We start from the raw sequence: 23,098 nt of genomic DNA on the forward strand, positions 1-23,098 counted from the left end.
AGATATAGGAAGTCTGATTATGGTGTGCTTGATTCTCCATCTTTTAATATTCTGCTTCAAGCTAAAAGGCAAGCAAAAGCATAAGCATGTCACTTCTTATCATAACATGACCCTCTCCTAAAGCTCCAGGCATTTCAAAGCAAAGCATGATTTCTGTCAATAATAATAACAATCATGATAAAAATAAATAAAAAAATTAATTCATAAAAAAAATACTAATTCAAAGGTCATAATCTAGGACAGGCCCAAACCATAATATGGGTCAAATCTGCTTTGTCAAACTGATATCATCACATATGTCAACAAAAATGTCTTAAAAGTCTTGATTGACTGGTTTATGAAGATAAGATCCCATGCATTATTCAAAGATGACCGCTTTAAGATCATGATTTCCACTAAGATGTCTGTAAAATATTAAAGGAAAATAAATTCAACTTGCATTCAACCGGCTGAGATAAGGCTATACTGTATTGTTTTGCATAAACCTTTGTGCAGAATACTAAACATAAGTCGATCAGTAGTGCCTGCCATTCAAAACAGAAAGTAATTCAATTAGGGACAGCATTAAACCTTGGCATATGCAGTAAATGATGGACCTCAGGGGAACCATATGTGATTACCCCACCAGCTAATTTATTGAGCACAGTAGAAAGAGAGGTGCAGGGGATGAAATAGAGTGAATGTGATCAGAAAGCAGATTATTAGATGTGGGATCAATTCACAGGCAAATCTGATAAAACATTAATGCTTAATTGTTTGTTTGCCACTTATACTTTTATGTTTCCGTAGGTTGCTTTGATAGAAATATGCTTTGTTCATTGCAATACTTAAATGTCCTTGTAGCTCATGAAAACTGTTTAACTGCCATTTGTTGTGCATTCACTCAACAAGCCATTTAGGCTTCATTTATCATATTGAGCATGGATGACAGAATGCAAGACAACAATATTGGGCTGAGGGCTCTGATAATGTGCACATTCAATACAGCTGCATTTACACATTTGATCCCTGTTGGGTTAAATGATCTTGAGTTAAGCATAGTCAAACCTAAATGTATTCAGACACCTTCAACATTTCTCACATGATCACATTCGCTATAGTTTAGAAAATGGTAATAAAATATGACAAGAATCAGTTGATATATCAGTCGACTGTCTGACAAATGAATCAGGTTGAAAAGCTGTCAGCTGGTAAATTTAAGTACACAATTAGATTTAGGTCAATTTAGGTCAACAAATTACAGAGCGATGCTTAATTTTGTTCAGTCTGTGGTGTAAAAAGGTCGCATTAGCCATTTAAGAAAAAAACACTTAAGCAAAACATGGTCAGGTCAAAGTGTCTGAATAATTGTTGGTGCCAAATTTTTATACATTTTACTGGTAGTCCACTGTATGAAGGATTCTTGGGTATAATACGTCACAGTTTACTTTATTTTGCTATCCTCATTTAAATGAACTAGTGTCCTGCACCCACTAGTAAAAAAATATAAAAAATAAAACTATATCTGGTGTCTGAATCATTTTGGTTTGACTGAACACAGCAAAACCTTTTTAGGCAGCAGACAAGTTGAGCATTGTAATTTGTAATGAGAACATAATGCTATTTCTCTATTCTGGACACACTAAAATTGGATGAAAATCGAACAGTCGGTTGGAGTTTGAGTATGTGATGGATTGCATCTAATGGCCCTCAAAGAGGAAACAAGGTATTGTTTCCTGTTTATATCAGCTTGAAATGGACACAAACATAATGAATGTAAACTATTGGAGTTTTCCATTACACTGTAAAAAACGTTGCTGCCTTAAATATTTAAGTACAATCAACTTAGATGTTTAAGTCATTTTCCTGTATAACTTATAAAAAAGTTGAAAATTGCTTCTCTTATTTTGATGAGTTAAATCAATGTAAAAACATATGTTGTCATAACTTACGTAGTTTTTCCAAGTATTAAATCAAGTTATATTAAAATGCATACATTCTACATTTGTCCTAGCTGTAGAAACATACTACTCAAAACTGTGCAGTGCCGTTTCTCAGCCAATGCATGGATAGAAGATTTATTTTTTTAATGTACCCAGCTGAACAAGAGACTAAATGAGCAATTTGCTGTTCTGTAGTTTCATTTCAAACAGATTGTTCATAACAAGTTGCATAACCAGAAGTTGACTACTTTCTGAGAAACGCCCATCATAATGTTTCACCGAGTCCAATTATTTCTGATTATGAAAATACATAATTTAACCACAGAAAGCAGTTTCTCAGAGCTGGGTTAAACCAATTATTTGTTCATTTTAAGTGTATTTGTAATAAATAAATAAATAATTGCAACTCCCAATATGCTTCACTTCTTAAACAACAGTGCATTTTAATTTGTTTTTATGATTTTTTTTTTTTTGGAGGAAATTAATTCACAAATAAACCTTAGATTCAATCTTGTGATCTCAGAGATTGCGAACCATCAACCAAATGTAGCCTACCTCAATTATCATAGAAGCATAAATAATAAAAATACATTATTTCCTGTGAAAAAAAAAAAAAAAATCTGCAGATTGCGAATTTCTTTTAAAAGCAAGACTACTAGACACTGACAGCCCCGAGAGTGGGTTAATACAAATCCACTTTGAATGATACTACTACTACCACTAATAACAATAATAATAATAATAATGAATATGGGCAGCACAGAAAATATCTCTCTTGCTTTTTTGATTAAGTAACCTCAACTAAGAATGCAGACAAAATCAGACTGACAAAACATGAATATATTTATTCATTAAGGACATAAATGTGAAGAAACCACCATGTAGCGGCTGGACAGATCAAACACACAATTAGTTGGTATATTTAATAATCCACTTAGGAGTCGCAAGACTCGATTTCCCCTCAAGACTGTAACAAGTAATGGTCCGAGCAGGCTCCATGATGTCTGTCCTTTATAATGATATAAAGCCCCTTCTGACACTATCCAGGTAACTAGTGAACCTCAGAGACATTCCAGCAAATGTGTATGATTACGGTTTTGTAAATTGTCTTTTGTATTGTATACATTTTTATGCATTCCTTATGATAGAATTATTAGATAATGTACACTCACCTAAAGGATTATTTTAATGTTGGAACACCATACTAATACTGTGTTTGACCCCCTTTCGCCTTCAGAACTGCCTTAATTCTACGTGGCATTGATTCAACAAGGTGCTGAAAGCATTCTTTAGAAATGTTGGCCCATATTGATAGGATAGCATCTTGCAGTTGATGGAGATTTGTGGGATGCACATCCAGGGCACGAAGCTCCCGTTCCACCACATCCCAAAGATGCTCTATTGGGTTGAGATCTGGTGACTGTGGGGGCCATTTTAGTACAGTGAACTCATTGTCATGTTCAAGAAACCAATTTGAAATGATTCAAGCTTTGTGACATGGTGCATTATCCTGCTGGAAGTAGCCATCAGAGGATGGGAAAATGGTGGTCATAGAGGGATGGACATGGTCAGAAACAATGCTCAGGTAGGCCGTGGCATTTAAACAATGCCCAATTGGCACTAAGGGGCCTAAAGTGTGCCAAGAAAACATCCCCCACACCATTACACCACCACCACCAGCCTGCAAAGTGGTAACAAGGCATGATGGATCCATGTTCTCATTCTGTTTACGCCAAATTCTGACTCTACCATCTGAATGTCTCAACAGAAATCGAGACTCATCAGACCAGGCAACATTTTTCCAGTCTTCAACTGTCCAATTTTGGTGAGCTCGTGCAAATTGTAGCCTCTTTTTCCTATTTGTAGTGGAGATGAGTGGTACCCGGTGGGGTCTTCTGCTGTTGTAGCCCATCCGCCTCAAGGTTGTGCGTGTTGTGGCTTCACAAATGCTTTGCTGCATACCTCGGTTGTAACGAGTGGTTATTTCAGTCAAAGTTGCTCTTCTATCAGCTTGAATCAGTCGGCCCATTCTCCTCTGACCTCTAGCATCAACAAGGCATTTTCGCCCACAGGACTGCCGCATACTGGATGTTTTTCCCTTTTCACACCATTCTTTGTAAACCCTAGAAATGGTTGTGCGTGAAAATCCCAGTAACTGAGCAGATTGTGAAATACTCAGACCGGCCCGTCTGGCACCAGCAACCATGCCACGCTCAAAATTGCTTAAATCACCTTTCTTTCCCATTCTGACATTCAGTTTGGAGTTCAGGAGATTGTCTTGACCAGGACCACACCCTTAAATGCATTGAAGCAACTGCCATGTGATTGGTTGATTAGATAATTGCATTAATGATAAATTGAACAGGTGTTCCTAATAATCCTTTAGGTGAGTGTATAACTTCATATCAAAATAATATATCACCTCCTCATAACATACATTGTATTCTTGTTAAATTAATCAAAGGGACACAACTGCCAGCCCACTCTGATCATGTAAATGAGCCAGCTTCCAAACACAGGAACTTTTCCCAACTGAAAATACACCCTTTTCATTGGTCAAGCCAAACTCAAGAGGCGGAAGTTAAAAGGGCATTATCTCAGTGACTTCTCTTTTCTGGTTGCAACTTGTGTGGAAAAGACTGGAGACATCTGGTCCGACCGTGACGCCGTGTGGACCTCACTTCACCCCGGTGCGCAGTTGGAGGGGCCTCAAAGTTACAACCAGCCATGTTGTAACCTCCCATCCGGAAGAGAGGACTCTTCCGACCACAACCGAGTCAGACTAACATCGCTGAAGTTCGTCATTCTTCAACATGGAAGAACCTGTTGCAACTTCACCACCATTGAACAACTGAACCATCATAACTTTCTTCTGAGACTGCATATCCTGTACCCAGTGCGAAAGCTTATTTTTCTGTGGCCACAAAAATAACCTTTCTGAGAGTTGATGGACGATTAAAACTAAGTGTTCACTGGACAAACAGGTTAATTGATGAAATATTAATCAATGTTAATTTTATTAACTGATCCAAATATTTATAATTATAACGAGTAATAAATAATTATTCATATTTCATTGAGCCGATTTGCTACAGCCCATATAATTGTATAGCTATAATTTATTTTATTGAAGAAATTTGTTTTGTGTAGGAAAGAAGCTTGTTTCCAAGAATCTTTAGGAGCTGCTAAGAACTTTTAAGAATAACAATAAAGAAAGGTTATTTGATTGGTAATGGAAGAATGTATTGACCCATGAAGAACCCATGGAAAAAGCATATTAAAAGTAAAAACTAAGTTTTAAAGAAAAAAAGGAAGGAAAAGAGGTAAGTGTCCCTTCTGAAATCTTTATTTGAGAAGACCAAAAGCACTTCTCAAGTCGTAGCATCCAAAACAATGATCTTATTACTGTGGTACATCATACTTATGTACTTTTCACCATGCTCTCGGAAGCAAAACAATTGTTCTCACTCAACATTAAAATCCTTTATCCGCGGAGGCTTAATGAGTTTACAGTGTAACCTCTGGCCGTTTTTATTCAGACAACCCGGAATCAGCTTACACAGTTACCTTTCGTAAATGAATTATAGCAGCATTACGCAGAGCTAAATGTGGCTTTGCACCTGCTCTTGTGCCATTTTAGTTGGGTATATCAGAAAAGGTCATCACATTAGCATATATTGTTCTATTCTGAGGTTTTAACATTTCCATTGCAGAAACTCCACAGAGCAATTAAATATGATGCTGATTGGAAGTCCATTTTTCTTTTATTTATTTATCTTTCACTCCCTCATTATCAGTTTTAGCATAGATCATCCTGCAGTGGCTCAAGTCTCAAAATAGATCCTCAATGGTTCTGAGAGTGTCAAAGCATTGATATCCAGCACAAGTAGAACATCAGGTGGGCAGACATGATGTACCATGATACTCCATATGGATGTCCTACAAGGAGGCCAGATTTACAGCCAACCACAGTGGAAGGAAAGCCAAGGCAAGCGTGAGGTGGAGAACGGCTAGTCTGATGCCAGCTGACGGGCCTGGCTTTACAACAGTGGGTCTGGTGTAAATGTATGGATGACTCTAGGATTTGTCAGTTTGAACAGGAAAAAAAAAAGTAAAGGATGTAATAATAGAATTAGCAAATGAATCCATAATAAAATAAAATATAATTTCTTACCACAGGGGGGCAAATAAGCTCAATAGAGTTTGAAAAGCTCTCCACCAGAAACTTCTCCCCTTCAGGTTGAAACTTGCCACAAAAAAAATTAGAGAAATGATTTCAGAATGACAAACTGTGCCTATATGACAGTGACAGAGATAATCAGAGGTTGTGGCTGATGTGTACATCAAACTTATATTTTATTCTATGTTTTATTTATTACATATTTTGTTATGTACAGTACAGGTCAAAAGTTTGGAAACATTACGTTTTTTTATATTTTTGAAAGAAGTCTCTAATGCTTATCAAGGCTGCGTTTATTTGATCAAAAATACAGAAAAAAACAGTAATATTGTGAAATATTATTACAACTTAAAATAGTTTTCTATTTGAATATACTTTAAAAAATAATTTATTCCTGTGATGCAAAGCTGAATTTTCAGCATCATTACTCCAGTCTTCAGTGTCACATGATAGACTACATGATCCTTTAGAAATCATTCTAATATTCTGATTTATTATGAGTGTTGGAAACAGTTCTGCTGCCTAATATATTTGATGAATAAAAGGTTAAAAAGAACTGCAAAAGTTCAGCTTTGCATCACAGAAATAAATGATAATTTAAAGTATAATAAATTGAAAACCAATTATTTTAAATTGTAATAATATAATCACAATATTAAAAAAAAATTCTATATTTTTGATCAAATAAATGCAGGCTTGATGAGCAGAAGAAACTTATTTCAAAAACATTAAACATAGTACTGTATATATATTTATTTATAATTTTATTTTATTAAATGGAGCGTTGTGAATTTGTGAAACCAAAACTTACCATGTTGTTCCACAGTCCCTTGGCTAGCTCCTCGTGTCCTTTCATAGTAAAGTGGAAACAGTCCGGGGTAAAGAAGCTCATGTCAATCTTCCCATTCTAATCAGGGACAAATTAATGAGACACAAACCTTGAACAGCACATGCACATATTAATGGAAACTTTCAATTTTAAACCTAATGCAAAGCTAGCAGAAATGTGGCATAAATTATAAACATAACACAATCAGTGGTCACTTCTTACAGGGAGTCTTGGAGGGTCTGCGTGTTTCAAGAATGGCTGCAAAACTACAGCAAAGTCGTTCTTAAAGAAACGGTCACTGTGCAAGAGCTGCTCCAGTGCTTTCTAAAACAAAAGAGATTTTGGGTAACATTTTATTTTACAGTGTCCTTGTTACACATCATGTACTTACTGTAATAAGTCCATGTTGTTAATTAATATTAGCTCTATTCAGTACTTAAACTGTATAGTTACACTGAAACAAAGACAAAAATGCAACCACACAGTTTAGCACCATATTTGCAAATTACAGATTTGTAATATATCTGTATAGATAATTGAGAAAACAAATCCACCTGGAATTCTAGGTTGACTCCAACCAGCTCCTTTAGATCAGCGGATCCAGCGGCTGGCTTTACCAGACAGGAGCAGAATGACCTGGAGAGATCAGAGCATTGAATATGAGAGAAATTAACCTGTAGCACTGAAAGAGCATAAACATTCCTTTTTGATAATTGTGCATGAAAATAAATACACAATGCATATCGAGTATCCATGACATCATCACACTTGCTCTTAGCTCATATTTTAAAGCTTGATTTAATTTCCTGTACCTCTGGAGCAGACATCCTGGGGTGGGTTTCTGTACTTCCCTGAGGGTCTCCATCGGCAGTATCTGGACCACGTTCACTATCATTCGAGGAACCTGCAAAGGTGATAGTAACTTTTATTAATGCATTAAGCTGATCAACAACAAAAAATCAGTAAAGTTATATGATATTACACACGATTTCCATTTCAAATAAACGCTGCTCTTCAAAGTATTCAAATATTCAAGTGCAGTATTCAAGGAATACTGAAAAAAATCTGTTTCCACAAAAAATTTAAGCACAACTGCTTTCAATACGGATCATAAAAAAAGTGTTTCTTGAGCAACAAATCAGAATTTTAGACTGATTTCTGAAGGATCATGTGACACTGAAGACTGGAGTAATGATGATGAAAATTCAGCTTTGCCATCACAGGAATAAAAACATATTTAAAATTAAAATAATTCACCCACAATATTACAGTTTTTACTGTATTTGTATTATAAATGCAGCCTTGGTGAGCATAAAAGACTTAAAAAAAAAAAACCTTTTAAAAACCCAAGCATTTGATATGATATCTCAAAATCTGCTATTACCTCATTCATCAGCATTTCCAAGGACACAGTCATGTAATGGACAAAGTTCTCCACCGAAAACAGGGACTGTGTGCATAAATAGAGGACATAAATTTAGAGGCTCTATAAAAACACTCCTAAAGGACAATATGTCTGAATATAGACTCTTTAAAGGTCACTTTTACTGCCTACAACTGCTGTTTCTCAAAGAGCAAACACATTTCAAGGCGATATTACTCATGTTGATGATCATCTCTACAAGCGTCTATGTGTTCACAATCAATATAACATTTGTTTTAAACCTCCTATAGTTCCCGCTTTGACATTTTGAACAAAATCTGTCAATACTGTAGAAGAATCTTCTGTCTGTAGTTTGCCAAACAAACAGCTTTGTAAGCAATGCCTTGTCTTTGCAGTAATCACAGATGTCATTCATCCCAATTAGAATGGTCAACAGTTTCCAGTCTTCATCAAAGTCAATATCCTGTAGCAAAAGATGGAATCACAATAATGCCAAGATTTCAGCATCTGTATTTGTAATAAGCAACAGAAGCAGAGGACAAACAACACATTTAGTTTCGGAAACGGCGTATTCAAAAGCAGTTTACCTCATATGTTTTCAATGTATCAATCAAATGTCTGACTTGTTCAGGAAGATTACTAGGAGGAAAGCAAAACTCATATCATCGCCTGATGCAACAGCACATTCGCTAAATTAAAGGTCGCAAAATACAGTTAAAGTAAAAATATCTTGATGGCATATTTTCAGGTGTTTGTTCTTTAACAACCATTTATGAAGAATGACTAGGGATGTACTAGCATTTACAAGGTGTTGTGTCCGGTTACAGCCAGGTTAAATCCAGTCTCGCAGAGGGGAGCTGGGGTACCATGGACCGTCTTGGTTGGGGCAGGACCCACTAAGTGGGGGTTGAAGAGTCGAATAATGTCTAAAAGCACAGAAGATCCCGGGGTCACAAATTCAATTCAGTTCAAGTCACCAATTTTTACTTTTCATATGACTGATATTGAGGCAAAAGGACGTACTTGCCAGTGTAATGACATCTTGAAAGGTTCCATAGCCGCCAATGCTTTAAAAATATGGAATAAGTACCAAAAAAAATTAAAACAAATATTTTGGCCACATTATTAGAACTTCACAAAGTATGAGAAATATCATCATACTGGATATAAAGTCACTTTATTTCTAAAAGCATGTTATATTAGTATTAGTAATACATTTACCTCCATGACACATGACGAAATTCAATCGGTATGCCAAGAACTGTGGTTGCATTTGCACCAATGGCTGTCTACAAGTGAGACAATTACTATTAGAGATCATTATTGCTTTATTCGCTAAACCCTTATATTATCAGTAACTGCATCAATAACAAATGTATGTATTTGTACTGCTTAAAGGGATAGTTCACCCAAAATATTTTGGGCAACCAAACAGGCCCAAGGCTCCATTGACTTCCATAGTAGGAAAAAAAATATATATACTTGAGTAATACAAATACTCAAAATATCTTCTTTTGTGTTTAACAGAAGAAAGAAACTCATACAGGTTTGGAACAACATGATGGTAAGTAAATGATGACAGATTTTGCATTTTTGCGTGAACTATCCCTTTAAGCTGTTTACCTCATTTTGCCTCATGAATAAAGATAGAGTAGAATGAACTCTGTTGTCAGCTAACTAATGAAAAGTCCACTAAACCGAAAAAAGGAAAGAGTAAATAATCACACTCACTGTCAGTGAATCCCCAAGGGCAGCGATCACTTTAATATCTGCTGCCCTCACCAGCTCAACTGCAAGAGATACAGCGAATCAGAAGAGCAAGTACCAAAACATTATATAATGCAGTTTGTCTGTGGTACAACAAGAGCCAGCATTCATCATCAATAATAAACATCAGTGTTAATGTAAAAAAAAAAATGTTTTGTCTCCAGCACGACTAGCATTGGCGGCTTGTAAAGTCAAGGTTGATCGTACTGACTTTAGATCAGTAGTGTGTATTCATCATTGGCAAATCTTGTCACAATGTGGAAAAATAGTCTAAAACGCAGACCCTAGACCAGCCTACCTGAGGTTGGCACAGAAGAGGAGGGGCTCATGTCAGGACACGTGAACAGTGGATGTTTGAAACTGATTGGCCTGGTCTTCTCAGGAAACTCCTGTAACAAAATAACATGCTAAACAGGCGGTTTCTGTGACATCACAACCAAAACATTCAGGCCACCCCATAGATAGACCACCTGGAGTACTGAAATTATGTTTACATTATGATTTATCAAAGATAAACTAACTGGACAGTTGTATTTATGACCTCATGAGAAAGAAAAACATCCTCAACCATATGATAAAGCCCCAAAAAAATCCCATCACAAAACACAAACGCACCTTTCGAAGCGCTTCCTCGCTGTAGTGACTGAGTCCCTCCTCATATTCTAGCCTCCACTTGTCACCTTGAGATAAATATTACGATCCATGAGTACTTGAGCCTTAGCAAAAGTCAAAATATGATACAGACCGGCCTCCATTGGTACAGCACAAGCACAAAGGCCTTCAACACAGCTTCACATAAACATCTCGCTCCACCAATTTGGAGTCCTGGCATCCCAGGTCAATCTCACACATGTATCGTGGGTCCTGCGCTCCAGCTTATCTTTCCAGCTCTGGATGCTTCTAGTACTTACCTTTGACAGGGCAGAGGGCTAGCAAACAGGTTGCCACGGCAATGAAAAGCCACTCCATGGTGGAGCGTTTCCAAGCTGGTTAGCACAATGGATGTGCGTGCAGAGAGAACGGGGCCATTATATCAGTGCCCCTTTATCTCCCCCACCCAAAACAGCTGAGTGACGAAGTTCAGGCCCACCAACATAAAGCATGATCCAGATGCACATGCAACTGCCAGGGGACTGGTGACCATTCACAACTTCAGAGAGCTTTACTGGAAACCATGTAGCACTGGGGCCTGGGAGAAACGGATCCGCAGCGCAATGCAGATCAGGACCAGGAATCCTTTCAGAGAGAAATAAATAAGGTGGCGGTTGATGATGTGCGCACTGGATGTTTGTTTGGACTGAATAGCGTTTGTTGGTCTAATTATTTTAAGAAAGGAAATGACATTCGCTGTGAACCCATTGATTTTTATTAGTTATTTAGAAACATTGCCAGTTGAAAATGTTATTATTTGCTTTTTTTTTTTTTAGACTCATCCGTTGTCATCTGTGTATTATGAGCGGCTTGATTTACATAGAAGAATCTGTTATATGGTTTTTATAGTTTCAAACCATTGCTGAATTACGTGAACTCCACAAAAACAGACTAATGCTCTGGTGCATCTTCGCATGAAAAACAGTCCTTTACATCCTATTCACATATGTAGGCTTACATTACAGATTTCTTTTCTTCTTTTTTTTTTTTTTACACCAAACTTTGTGGTATTGCTATATTTCCTGAAACGACAGACACATTCCATCGCCAAACGATCAAATATTCTAGACATGCTCACAATTGAAAAAATATTTTCCTCTGAAAAAAGAACCTAAAACTATGATTCAGCACACAAAGCCGCATTTCTGAAGCAAATTAACCCGCTTCAGGAAGCTGATGTTACAGAGCAAAAGACCGTATATGATAATCATCAAAAATAGCTTTGAGAGCATTCAATGTCTTGATCTGAAAATAAAAAAGGAAAAAGGTGTCTTGTAATACCAAAACTGAGCATAATAGCAAACAGCAACCCATTTAACAATTCAAATGTTTTGCATGTATGCAGTGGAATTTCTCTCTTATTTTGGAAACTTTTGGAAAGGTTAAATGAAAGGTTGAACAATCTGAAACATAATGGACACCAGCCTTGAATCTTTACCATAAATATGCTACAGACACACAAATGAGGTCAAGGGCCGTCTCAATGATTCAATGTTTGGCAGGGTGAGCGTTTATGGCAATAAAAAGCCTTTTGGCAGACTGATAACCTTAAATTTCTTACCATGTAGTTTATTCATCTGTAACTGCTCATGTTTTAATCGAGTGAAATCTACACCTATGCGTTGGTGAAAACAACTTTTGTCCAAATACTGACATTATAAATAATTTGTATATAATAATTTCTGAAAAAAAAAAAAAAATCTGCTAGCAAGCCACTTAAAAGGAACACATGCTTAGTGTATGAACTTTTTACAAATAGAATTCAGAGCGCAGCCCATCTCGCACTCTGCATCCCAATGAGGCATGGTGTCCGAATCCGAATTTGCACCAAACTAACAAGAACAAAAAAATCTGAATGGGTTGCACAAAATAGGTATGATCCTTGACTTTTAGCACAGTGGCAAGCAAAATTCAGAAACAACTACCGTAGTTCCTTCAGCAATGTGATCTTTTTCCCCCCACATAGTGAGCGTTGATTTGCACAAATATTATTTCACCTGGCAAAACCCTGAGGCGCACGTTTAAGATATCGTAGAAGTTCATCTAGTTTTTCCCCAAGCCACAGTAAAAAAGACTAGAGAGGGGCTGGACAGGGCAACAAGAGTCCTGAAAGCTCTTTTGGGGTTTACAGGATTAAAGACCACAGCAGGGTGCAGGTATCAGCGGCTGTCCCGGGGAAAGAGACGCTAATGGGCCTCAATTCAGTCTCCCGTTCCCCCTAGTCCCGTTCGGTCACCTCCACCCTGATCCCTGCTCTCTCATTGTTCCTCAGGCTCTTCGACAGGCTGCTCCGGCTGGCCTGGAGGTCTAGGGGGCGCTGCAGGGGCTCTGGGTACGGCTTGGTGCTGTCTCTGCCGATATGCGATCACTGTGCCCAAGAGCAGAGCAATGACAGTCATGAGGTAGAGATCCCACTCTGGACCCAGTAACTGGTCAAGATCCACCTGAGATAGAAGCTCCTTCAGCTGAAGATAAAAGATGCAAGTTATTCCTTGACTTGAGACAATGTCAGATTTAAGGTGGATCCTCACTGAAAGATGCGACTTACATTGAGATCCTGCAGGTACTGTAGTGCATAAATGAGGCCCAGCTTGCACAGGGCCAGGAACACAGGAACTTGGGCATCGGGACTGGCCTCTGCAGCCATGTCATAGAAACGTTTAGCCAGATGAATGTCCTGTGGAGGAACAACCGAAAACACTACAGTTCAAATGTTTGGGGTCTTTAGAGAGAAATGAATACTTCTATTCAACAAGGATGCATCAAAAAGTGAAAGCAAAGACATTTATAATATTACAAATGATTTCTATTTCAAATAATGCTCTTCTTTTAACTCTTCATCAAGTTCTGGGGGAAAATGTATCATGGTTTCCACAAAATGATTAAATAGCACAACTGTTTTCAACATTGATAATAATAAGAAATGTTTCATGCGCATCAAATCAAGCGACTGAAGACTGCTGAAAATTCAGCTTTGCCATCACAAGAATAAAGTACATTTTGAAATATGTTAATATTTTAAACAGTAATATTATTTCACAACATTATGGTTCTTACTGTATTTTAATCAGATAAAAAGTCAGCCTTGGTGAGCACAAGAGACTTCTTTCAAAAACATAAATTCTTACCAACCCCAAACTTTTCAACAGTAGTGTGTACGTGCTATATGTAAATATACAAGGAGATTTCACCTGTTTGATACCGAGGCCCTTCTCATGCATATATCCCAGATTGAACATGGCCTGTGCACTATGCTGTTGCTCAGAGGCCAGACGATAATGAATGACTGCGGTCTCATAGTCCACATCAGTGCCATAGCCATAGAAATGATAGTCACCCAGCTTGATTCTGGCCACTGTGTATCCTGTAAACAAAAGATAAAACAGCTAATGTTACAAATGTCCTGGATGTTCAATAGCCTCATGAAAATTAAAATGAAATTATAAAAACAGAAGCAGAGGAATCCTGTTTCAGCCTGAAGGGGTTTATTTAGCGATAATGACCGTCTGACTATACATGATCCAGCTTGTTACGTGGATGTGTAGCAAATAAGTAAACAAATTGGCATGAAACACTGAAATAATTTTTTGCAGAGTAATACGAGATATGCAAAACGATGACAGTGTAGAAGACTGGATGCTAGTAGCTACAATGGTCAAATACAGTTTAGCATTAATTATACAGAAATATCTGACCACACATAATGCCACGAATGACCAATCAGGATCAAGTATCAGAGGGAGCCTTGTAGCAAGCAGTTATATTTGTCTCACTATAATGGTTGTAAGGCCATCAAAGCACTTTGGCATTTTGTTAGAGTGAGTGTAAGGGTTGAAGAGAACAGTCTAACCTTGAGCAGCTGCTCTGGTCCAGTGGAGCAAAGCCCGTGGGTACGTTTCATTCTCATTGAAGATCTGTGAGCCCTCTGAAAAAAAAGACACATACACAGATTTACCTTCACAAATGTGAAGTAGCTTAATTTAGCTGGGTTTTCATTTGCCAAGAGACAGTAAACATGAAAGGAAAGGCTGACGGATCTTTAAGTGGTCTCTCAGGCTCTGCGCAGACTGCTTTACCATCACGGAAGATTCTGTGACCTTCTTTGTGCATTCCCACATATTTTGACATGAATTTGCATACATTTTTAATTTTCCAGTCATTCTTGATTACTAATAATGATGTTTTATTAAAAAAAAAAAAATCATCATATAAAGATTTCCAGGCCAATTTTTCATTGCATTTTTGAATTAATATATTTAAATAATTTTACTTAATCAGCTATATGTTAGTTTTTATAACATAATATTTTATAAAATAATAATAATAATAATAATAACAACATTCCCTTTTAAAAACAGATATTTTCTATAAAATACAAGGCATATATCCATGACTTTTCCAGGCCTAATAAAAATTAAGATTTTAATCATTTTCATCCTGTTCTTTATTACAAAATTCCAATTACGGGCAGCAGTTACTGCTTATGTAATTTGGGGGGTTTTTTGGAGACTTTTTTTGCAATAAAGATAAGGTTTAAAAACAAAATCCCAATTACAAGGCAGATGCTGGCTGAGGTGAAAACTATAAGGACAGATTTAAAGGGTCAGAAAGATCCAGGTTTGCTTTCTCAGACTATTCTCAGACTGCATTAACATGCATGTAGGTGTTGGGGGTTTGACGCCCTCTGGTGGTAGAGCCCATACTCACTTTGATCGAGGATGAAGGCCACATTGCTCTGAGCAACCTCGTAGCCTTGTTCGGCCAGCAGTAGATACTGTACTAGAGCAGAGTCTGGATCTCCCTCCTTAAAGCTTCCATATGCCGCCATGAGTCTCTCAGACCAGCGGCCACGCTCACACACATTCTTGAAGAGCTGATCTCACAAATACACATACATTAAACACTATCAGAAAAGCTTTTTGAAACATGGCTATGCATCATGAAATAATAATGCCTCACCTCCACTGCAGTGTGGCAGGAGCGCATGACCCCAGTCCCCGTGGCATGCATCTGGGCTAGATTATAGAAGGCCAGGATGTGACCCGCTTGAGATGCCAGGTTAAAGAATTTAAGTGCCTGCTTATAATCACGCTTTACCCCGATGCCATCTAAAATATGAAGAATGAGAGAGTCATAAAGGCACTTTTCATACTCTCAAACACCCACTAGCTGAAATGACTAAGACACTCCTCAGTCCTCAATGTTTGTCAAGATCATGTCAAAGCAGAATGCAGGTGGGAGTTTGGCATGGCAACAATCACCTAGGCAACCAAGCCAAAAGAGTCTGCTGATTTAAGACAAAAATAAGATAAATCGCAACTGAAGTAATGAAACAAGTGAGCTAGAAAGATACGGACATTTTTTTTTCCATTAAATAATTAATGACAGTAATAGTTGTTATATTCTCTGAAATTTGGAATGTCTGATGAAATGTATTTGATATAATAATAATAATAATAATAATAATAATAATAATAATAATAATAATAATAACAACAACAACAACATTCCACAATTCTGAGAACCCTCTTGAAGACATTTTCTAAAAGATACTTCCCTGTTCTATATTCTGAGGCATCTGCTGAGTAATTGCTAGGAATATGCACACTTTTAATACTTGCTCTGAAAATATGAGCAGTAAACTTATTTTTGTAGATCAAGACATTATTAAATGGATCACAATATTTACATATAAAATGTAACATTCATGAATGATGTGTTTAAATGTTCGAAATTATTGGAACCCTGTAGGTATATATTTCATGGCCTTTACTGGCTCAGTAAATTTGTTCCCGTTTATAATAAATGACTGCTTATTTTTCCTCTTGCAGTGAAAGCAGAAAAGGTAAAAAAAAAAAACAGAAGTGAGGAAAAAAAAACACAATCACATAATTTGCACATAATCTCCCTCTCCAGCACACACTTACTGTAGTACATGGTTCCCAGCTGTAGCTGTCCATCCACCCAGCCCTGCTCTGCAGCTTTCTGAAAATACTTCAGTGCCAGGTCATAGTTCTGCAGGAACGAGAAGAAACAATAACTGAAAAGGTCATTTAATGATCATACAGTGTTTAGTTCAGCTCATCCAGGAAACTCACCACAGGAACGCCTCTTCCATACAGATAAGCCATACCAAGCCCACTCTGGCCAACTGGATTACCCTAAAAGATGAAAACAAAAATAAAGGATTAGAGGAGAACATTTGAAAATAACAGTTTATGAATTTTGACAGGAAAAAAAATTCACACCAAGTCTGCAGCCTTTTTGAAATATTGCAGGGCCGTCTCATTGTTCTGAGGCACGTACTCGCTGCCTTCAGAGTACATCTGAGACAATAGAATAAGAATGAGGAAAAAAAGATGGACACAAAGAGGTTGAAAGATTAAGCAACACAGGACAACAATTTACAGTCCAATAAAAATATAAATAAAAAAAAAAACATTGGAACCTTTCCAAGGAATGCCATTGCATGTGTATTCCCTGCATTTGCTGCCTGGTTAAAGTACTCATATGCTCGCTGAAAATTAATGACAAAAAGAAAGTATAAAATCATTATTTCATATCATTTAATTAAATTATTAAAATTACAGAGCCTGAATACAAAATACGCCTGAACAGAAATTACCTGATGATTCTGTTCTACACCTCGTCCTCCATGTAAATGTAACTGGCCCAGACCCACCTAGACAAAAAAACGCAAATGTGACAGTAATCATCAAAAATACAGGTAGATCAAAATACAGCTGAAGTTGACATGAAACAGAAGTTGTGATTGTAATTTTTCCCTATTGTGACGTATATCGAGAGAAATGGCTTCTCGAATGAGAGAAGAAAAAAAAATAATTAGGACTGCTGGATGTGATTTTGTCATTGATGGGAATTGATTGGATTGTTGTGGTTTGCTATTGCTGTCCCGTCCTAACTCCAGTAAACACATCATCAGAGAAGAGGAAGTTATTTTGATTAAAGTTTATGAGGGGACATGAATTAAAAAATAATAATAATAATGATGTGCATGGATAACACATTTATAATAAACACTACCCTGGAAATCCAGAGTTCTCGCGAGAGCACAAGTTTTGCTCAGCGAGTTACTCTGGTGTCGAGTAATGATGCTCATTAAATATGCCCTTGTATCCAAGCTGCACCAATCACATCGGGTTATCTGATATAGGCGGGCCAGAGGCGAGCTAAACAGATGACGACAGCACTGTGACATTGCAAGATGGATATGGATGAACACCAGTTGTTTGAAACGGCTTTGGCCGCTACAATGAACGAGTTAGACTTGGCTTTTTATCTAAAAGAGGAAAAGAAGACGGCGCTCGAATCGTTCCTTTGCAAGAAGGGCGTTTTTGCTGTTTTGCCGACCGGACACGGCAAGAGTCTAATCTACCAGTTAGCTCCGCCAGTGGGGCTTGTTGTGATTGGTCGTAGTGTTATCCAATTGCGTGCAGTGAGATTTTCAAATGCATGCTTGGTGCCGCCCCTCGAGCTGGCCGATTTTCATTAGTGGATGCCAGACAATTAATCTTTCAGATTTAGGTCTGGATTTCAAAAAATAAAAGTATTGCTATAATAAGTGACAATCTATTCTCGATTTCAATAATGCCACAGACAAAACAACATGGTTTTACTATACCTGTGCCTGCACATCTCCTTTCTCAGCCAAGAACTGGTAGTACTGGATTAAATCCTCCTCTAGCATTCCACTGCTAGAACCCGGATTTTCCACTTCATCCAAGAGTCTGATCCGCTGTACTGCACTGCCCCCTGTCAGGGACACATCGCTGGCCACTAACACAGACAGACACACACAGTGAGGACAACTAAGTGGTACCAGTGATTAATGGTGGGCGTTATAACCAAAATCTATCAGCACAGCATGAGTAAATTGAACCCAAAAATGTGTTACATATTACAGCATTTCTAGGTTTTTTTAACAGACTGAACAAAAAAGTCAGAGACCAAGATAAGAGCAAGTAACAAGATATCATCAAGTGGCCACCAGGGATCTTATAAATGATGTTGTGCTGAAATTAGATGCATTTAGATGTGTGAGGATTGCATCTGAGGAAGCACAGAGATGTAACAACATTTACCATGATTGGCCACAAGTCTGTAGTGAGTGAGAGCAGATTCACAGCTCTGAGGAACCCCAACACCTCCCCAATATCTGTAGCCCTGAAAAGAAAGCATGACAATTATCAGACAGCACAGCCATGAACTGCAGGGCAAACACAAGCCTATGCGATACCAATGCATTGAGAAAGTAGTCATGGATAAATGCCACAAGGTCTGAGGTTTCAACTTTGCTTCATGTAACTGAGCCAATGTGTCGGTCAGAATTTCAGTAGTTCCGAAGGCTTGTCTAGACACTCAGCTTGATGCAAGTGAAGTCAAATAAGACTTGATACATAAGATAAGCAAGTAATCCAAGTCTTGTATCCTGGCTGGAACAAGATCCTTCCTTGTTTAAAGTCTAGTACAGAAAATCATTCTTCTTACCAGAATCATATGAGCAACTAGGTTTCCACCCAAAGCTCCAAAGGTGTAGTACACCAATGCCTGCAATTAGGTTAAATACAGCATTTTCAATAAACATGCACATTTAAAGTAAGCATACTGTGCTTGATAAATGTCATTAGGGGATACCTTTGCTTGACTAGAGTTCACTCCTAATCCTGCAGCATATAGGAAACCGAGTGCCTGTGAGAACACAAATTGGATGGGACTTCAATTTAAAAAAAAAGGAATAAAGTTTTCCTGATGCAGATGCAATAGCACAACATTGATAAAATAACCAAGCACACAGCTGCTATTCCTAACAAACAGCTTGAAATGAGTCACAGGACAAAAAAAAAAGCATCAGAATTGACATAAAAGATGACATTTAGTAAATAAACAGTTGCTATTACAGTCTGAGCTTTAGGGGAGCCCTCCAGCGCCAGTTTCTCAAAGATCTCCTTCGCCTGAGGAACGTCCTGGGGTAAGTAGTCTCCCAAAAGCATGGCATATGCCACCTTCTCCATAGCCTTAGCATGACCCATCTCTGCAACTTTCAGGAGTTTTTCATACAACCTGTTATACAGAAATGAATAGAATTATAGTGTTCAAAAGTCTGGGGTCGGTAAACATTTTTTTTAGCGTTTTCAAAAGACGTCACAGTAACTACATTTACTTGATGAAAAATATAGTACAAACAGTATATTGTGAAATATTACATTTTTAAAATAATATTTTATTTTTATTTATTTTGTATTTAATCCAATGATGTCAAAGCTGAATTTTCAACAGCCATTACTCCAGTCTTCCGTGTCACATGATCTATTAGAAATCATTCTAATATGGTGCTTCAAGAAACATTTGTTATTATTATCAACAATGAAAACTACGGTGGCCGAGAGAGCTCAACACGCTGCAACTGAAGAAAACACATGCAAATAGAAAAAATACCAGCAAATTAAGAAAACATCTTCATCAGTTTAACAACACGTGTGCTGCAAATACTCACAATGCAACCAAATAAAGAAACATGCTGCAAATAGCACGGAAATGTTTCAAGGGGACCCCAAGAAGTTTTTTTCAGGATTCTTTGATGAATAGAAAGTTCATAAGAACAGCATTTATTTCAAAAAGAAAACTTTTGTTAACATTATTGTCTTTACTGTCACTTCTGATCGATTTAATGCAGCCTTGCTGGATAAAGAATTAAAAAAAAAAAATTTAATCATAAAAATAAATAAATAAATATCTTACTGACCCTAAACGTTTGAACAGTAGTGTAATTAAAATACATTTGTTACTTTTACACCAACAGAGAAACCAAAACTATCCTACACTGTCAGAAAAAAAATTGTGCATGAATGTACAAATATTCACCCTTTAAGGGTAGATAAGGTATAATCTTGTAAATCTTTTCAGAAAGTGTAGCTTGAAGACCTAAAAACAACAGGAAAACTTTTGCATGAGCACTGCAAGCAATAAGAAATATACATGGCACAGCACTCACTCTTTCTTCTGGCTCCTCCGGTTGGTGCCATTGATCACCCTAAGTGTGGCCTGGTACAGTTCTTCAGCCTCTTCCACCAACCTCCTGTGCTCTGCCTGCTCCTCCGCTGTGAGGACACATAGACATCACACACAATTGGTATAACAACCGCAAGTGCTAAAAATCATGACTGATTTATAAAGACCGGTATTTTTAGCATTGACTTTCTCATATCCAAGCTAATTATGCAAAAGAGTATGAGTAGTAAAAAGCAAAGAATGTGCAGAGAACTCTTTCGCTTTCAACTAAAGTAGTTTCATATTTCATGTAGACTAGAGTAACAATATGATTCATTTTTACAATATAAAGCACTCTAAAGTATGCAACCAATAGTAGCTCACTCACTTTCGCAGAAGCCCCATCTCTTATCAGAGCTGTAGTCGTACGTTGTGGCACACCACAGCCTCCCGTCTCCTCTGCCTTCAGTAGTGCACTCCAAGAACTCTTTCCCTTGGAAAAGAAAAGGAAAGACGCAGGGCTCTCCAGAGGCCGTTCCACCATTCACCACCGGAACTACGTCACAAGATAAACGCCAATGAGAAAATAACACAATAACCAGACACTTTCACAGGAAACAAACCACACACAGGTGAATGCATGGGTGAGCAAGTTTCTTTTCTCAACAGACACTGCAAGCTGGCGATGAACAGAAAAGAAGGATTTTGTGCAGTGAAACTTAAACTTAAGCAACATGTGACACAAATACTAGCATCAAAACCTTCATGGTGGGAGTAAAATAATGGCTGCATAGTAGAGAGAGATGGATAAAATGCTGCTAAATGCACAGAACAATCTAACAACTGAGACTTGAATGCTATATATTAATCAGGAAGCACCTGCAGACCCCATCTGGCGCCGACTCACCTTCTTTACGACGTTCCTCTGGTGGAGGGGGCTGACTTGGAAGATCTTCCTTTTCAATCCCCTCAATCTCGCTTTCCACACCAGTGTCTGTTGTGCTGCTGTCAGGCTGGGCATCTTTAGGGACATACGCATGTTCCGAGAAAATTCTGGAGCCATCCTTATCATCTGTGCTCTGATTTTGACAAAACCATTGATGCAATGAGATGCAAAGATCACTAAGAAAATAGCATTGTTTACACAAGCACGTGTGTGTGTGTGTGTGTGTATATATATCTTATGTCTTAATGCTGTATTACCTGAGGCGCACCGACCTGCGCATCTCCTTCCTCATCTGGTATTACTTCTGCAATGAATGCACCAAACAGCCAAGTTTACGGTTTATACAGGGCTAGACTTTACATACAATACATGTTAATACATTCGAACTGTTAAATAGCTTTACACTTTAGTTAACGTCTAAATAAACATGTACTTGTTTCTAATAGACTAAGCATTGAATACTTTAAGAAGTGGAATAATTAATACTTTACTGAACATTGAATACTTTAAGAATTTGACTCACCACCAGCTGTCACATCCAAAGTCACAGCTAATGCCACAATAAGGACCAGACAAGACTTCTTAATGGGATTCATGTTGCCAGAGTGTGCAAAACGCAGTGAACGACTAAAAATCTGACTTAAATAACTAAATCAGCACATCAGCTATCTGTTATCCTAACTAGCCATCTAGCTATATAAATGTGTCAGTGAACTGCACCTGACTGCATAACCCACTAGCTATAGAACTTGACCAGCAAGCCAAAACTTCTCCCAAAAGCCCAAATGGATTACAGCAAAACAATCCATTCGCATATATGTAACATTAACACAATAACCAAAGCATTTGCAGCTAGCAGCTCAATGTAACTAACTCAGTGACAGCCTATCAACACACAGCTAGCAGAGCTAAACACACAGCACCTTTCAGAGACTATTGCTGTGGCGCTTGCGGACCTTTAATATTATTTCCAGGACGATTTCCGGAATAATGTTTCCAAGGCAACTGCAATGTCTATCAAATTCAACAACACAAGATAGTTCAGCCGTCTTTAGGGTCTCTCGTGTTTCATCATATTTCTGTTCACTGACCGACCACCTATTTCCTAATCCGCGGCGGTTTCACCTATCAGAATACGAGACCATAGATGACAGCCAATCGTTGCGCTTCAAGAGTCAGTTGACCAATCAGCGGTGCACACACAAGACTATTCCGGCTGCTGAGATAAGCGAATGGAGCAGAAGCGTACACGACAGTTTGCAGGATGTGGGAACGCCTGTGAACAGCTGACTCTCTCTCAGTCGTGTGTGTGTTAAGTAAACAATATGGTAGATATAAAATATGAAATAATATAAATTATTAGTATAAATTTTAAAATTAATGTTTTAAATAGTATATAGTCTAAATAAGT

General features: G+C 37.7%; 2 protein-coding genes across 2 annotated transcripts; both read right to left on the reverse strand.

Annotated features, from left to right (window-relative positions):
• Nucleotides 1-5,257: 5,257 nt before the first annotated feature.
• LOC307168612 (phospholipase B1, membrane-associated) lies at nucleotides 5,258-10,578 on the reverse strand. The gene is made up of 14 exons (XM_079888741.1): nucleotides 10,381-10,578; nucleotides 10,047-10,105; nucleotides 9,537-9,604; nucleotides 9,339-9,382; nucleotides 9,121-9,241; nucleotides 8,903-8,954; nucleotides 8,698-8,778; nucleotides 8,316-8,381; nucleotides 7,744-7,835; nucleotides 7,486-7,567; nucleotides 7,154-7,255; nucleotides 6,914-7,009; nucleotides 6,097-6,168; nucleotides 5,258-5,999 (listed from the first exon to the last, which is right to left on the reverse strand). Exons 1-14 carry the CDS (start codon nucleotides 10,409-10,411, stop codon nucleotides 5,862-5,864), a joined length of 1,104 nt encoding a protein of 367 aa, XP_079744867.1. The 5' UTR covers nucleotides 10,412-10,578; the 3' UTR covers nucleotides 5,258-5,861.
• Nucleotides 10,579-12,709: 2,131 nt separating this feature from the next.
• Nucleotides 12,710-22,814, reverse strand: sel1l (SEL1L adaptor subunit of SYVN1 ubiquitin ligase). The gene is made up of 21 exons (XM_079887844.1): nucleotides 22,211-22,814; nucleotides 21,945-21,991; nucleotides 21,649-21,820; nucleotides 21,130-21,297; nucleotides 20,746-20,851; nucleotides 19,652-19,814; nucleotides 19,389-19,442; nucleotides 19,242-19,301; nucleotides 18,836-18,917; nucleotides 18,376-18,530; nucleotides 17,359-17,415; nucleotides 17,182-17,250; nucleotides 16,982-17,059; nucleotides 16,832-16,894; nucleotides 16,661-16,748; nucleotides 15,693-15,841; nucleotides 15,441-15,606; nucleotides 14,584-14,658; nucleotides 13,925-14,097; nucleotides 13,282-13,410; nucleotides 12,710-13,198 (listed from the first exon to the last, which is right to left on the reverse strand). Exons 1-21 carry the CDS (start codon nucleotides 22,281-22,283, stop codon nucleotides 12,992-12,994), a joined length of 2,334 nt encoding a protein of 777 aa, XP_079743970.1. The 5' UTR covers nucleotides 22,284-22,814; the 3' UTR covers nucleotides 12,710-12,991.
• Between the last annotated feature and the right edge of the window lie 284 nt (nucleotides 22,815-23,098).

This window comes from Squalius cephalus (genome assembly GCF_949319135.1).
Source record: "Squalius cephalus genome assembly, chromosome: 12".
In the NCBI taxonomy this organism is placed as follows: Eukaryota; Metazoa; Chordata; class Actinopteri; order Cypriniformes; family Leuciscidae; genus Squalius; species Squalius cephalus.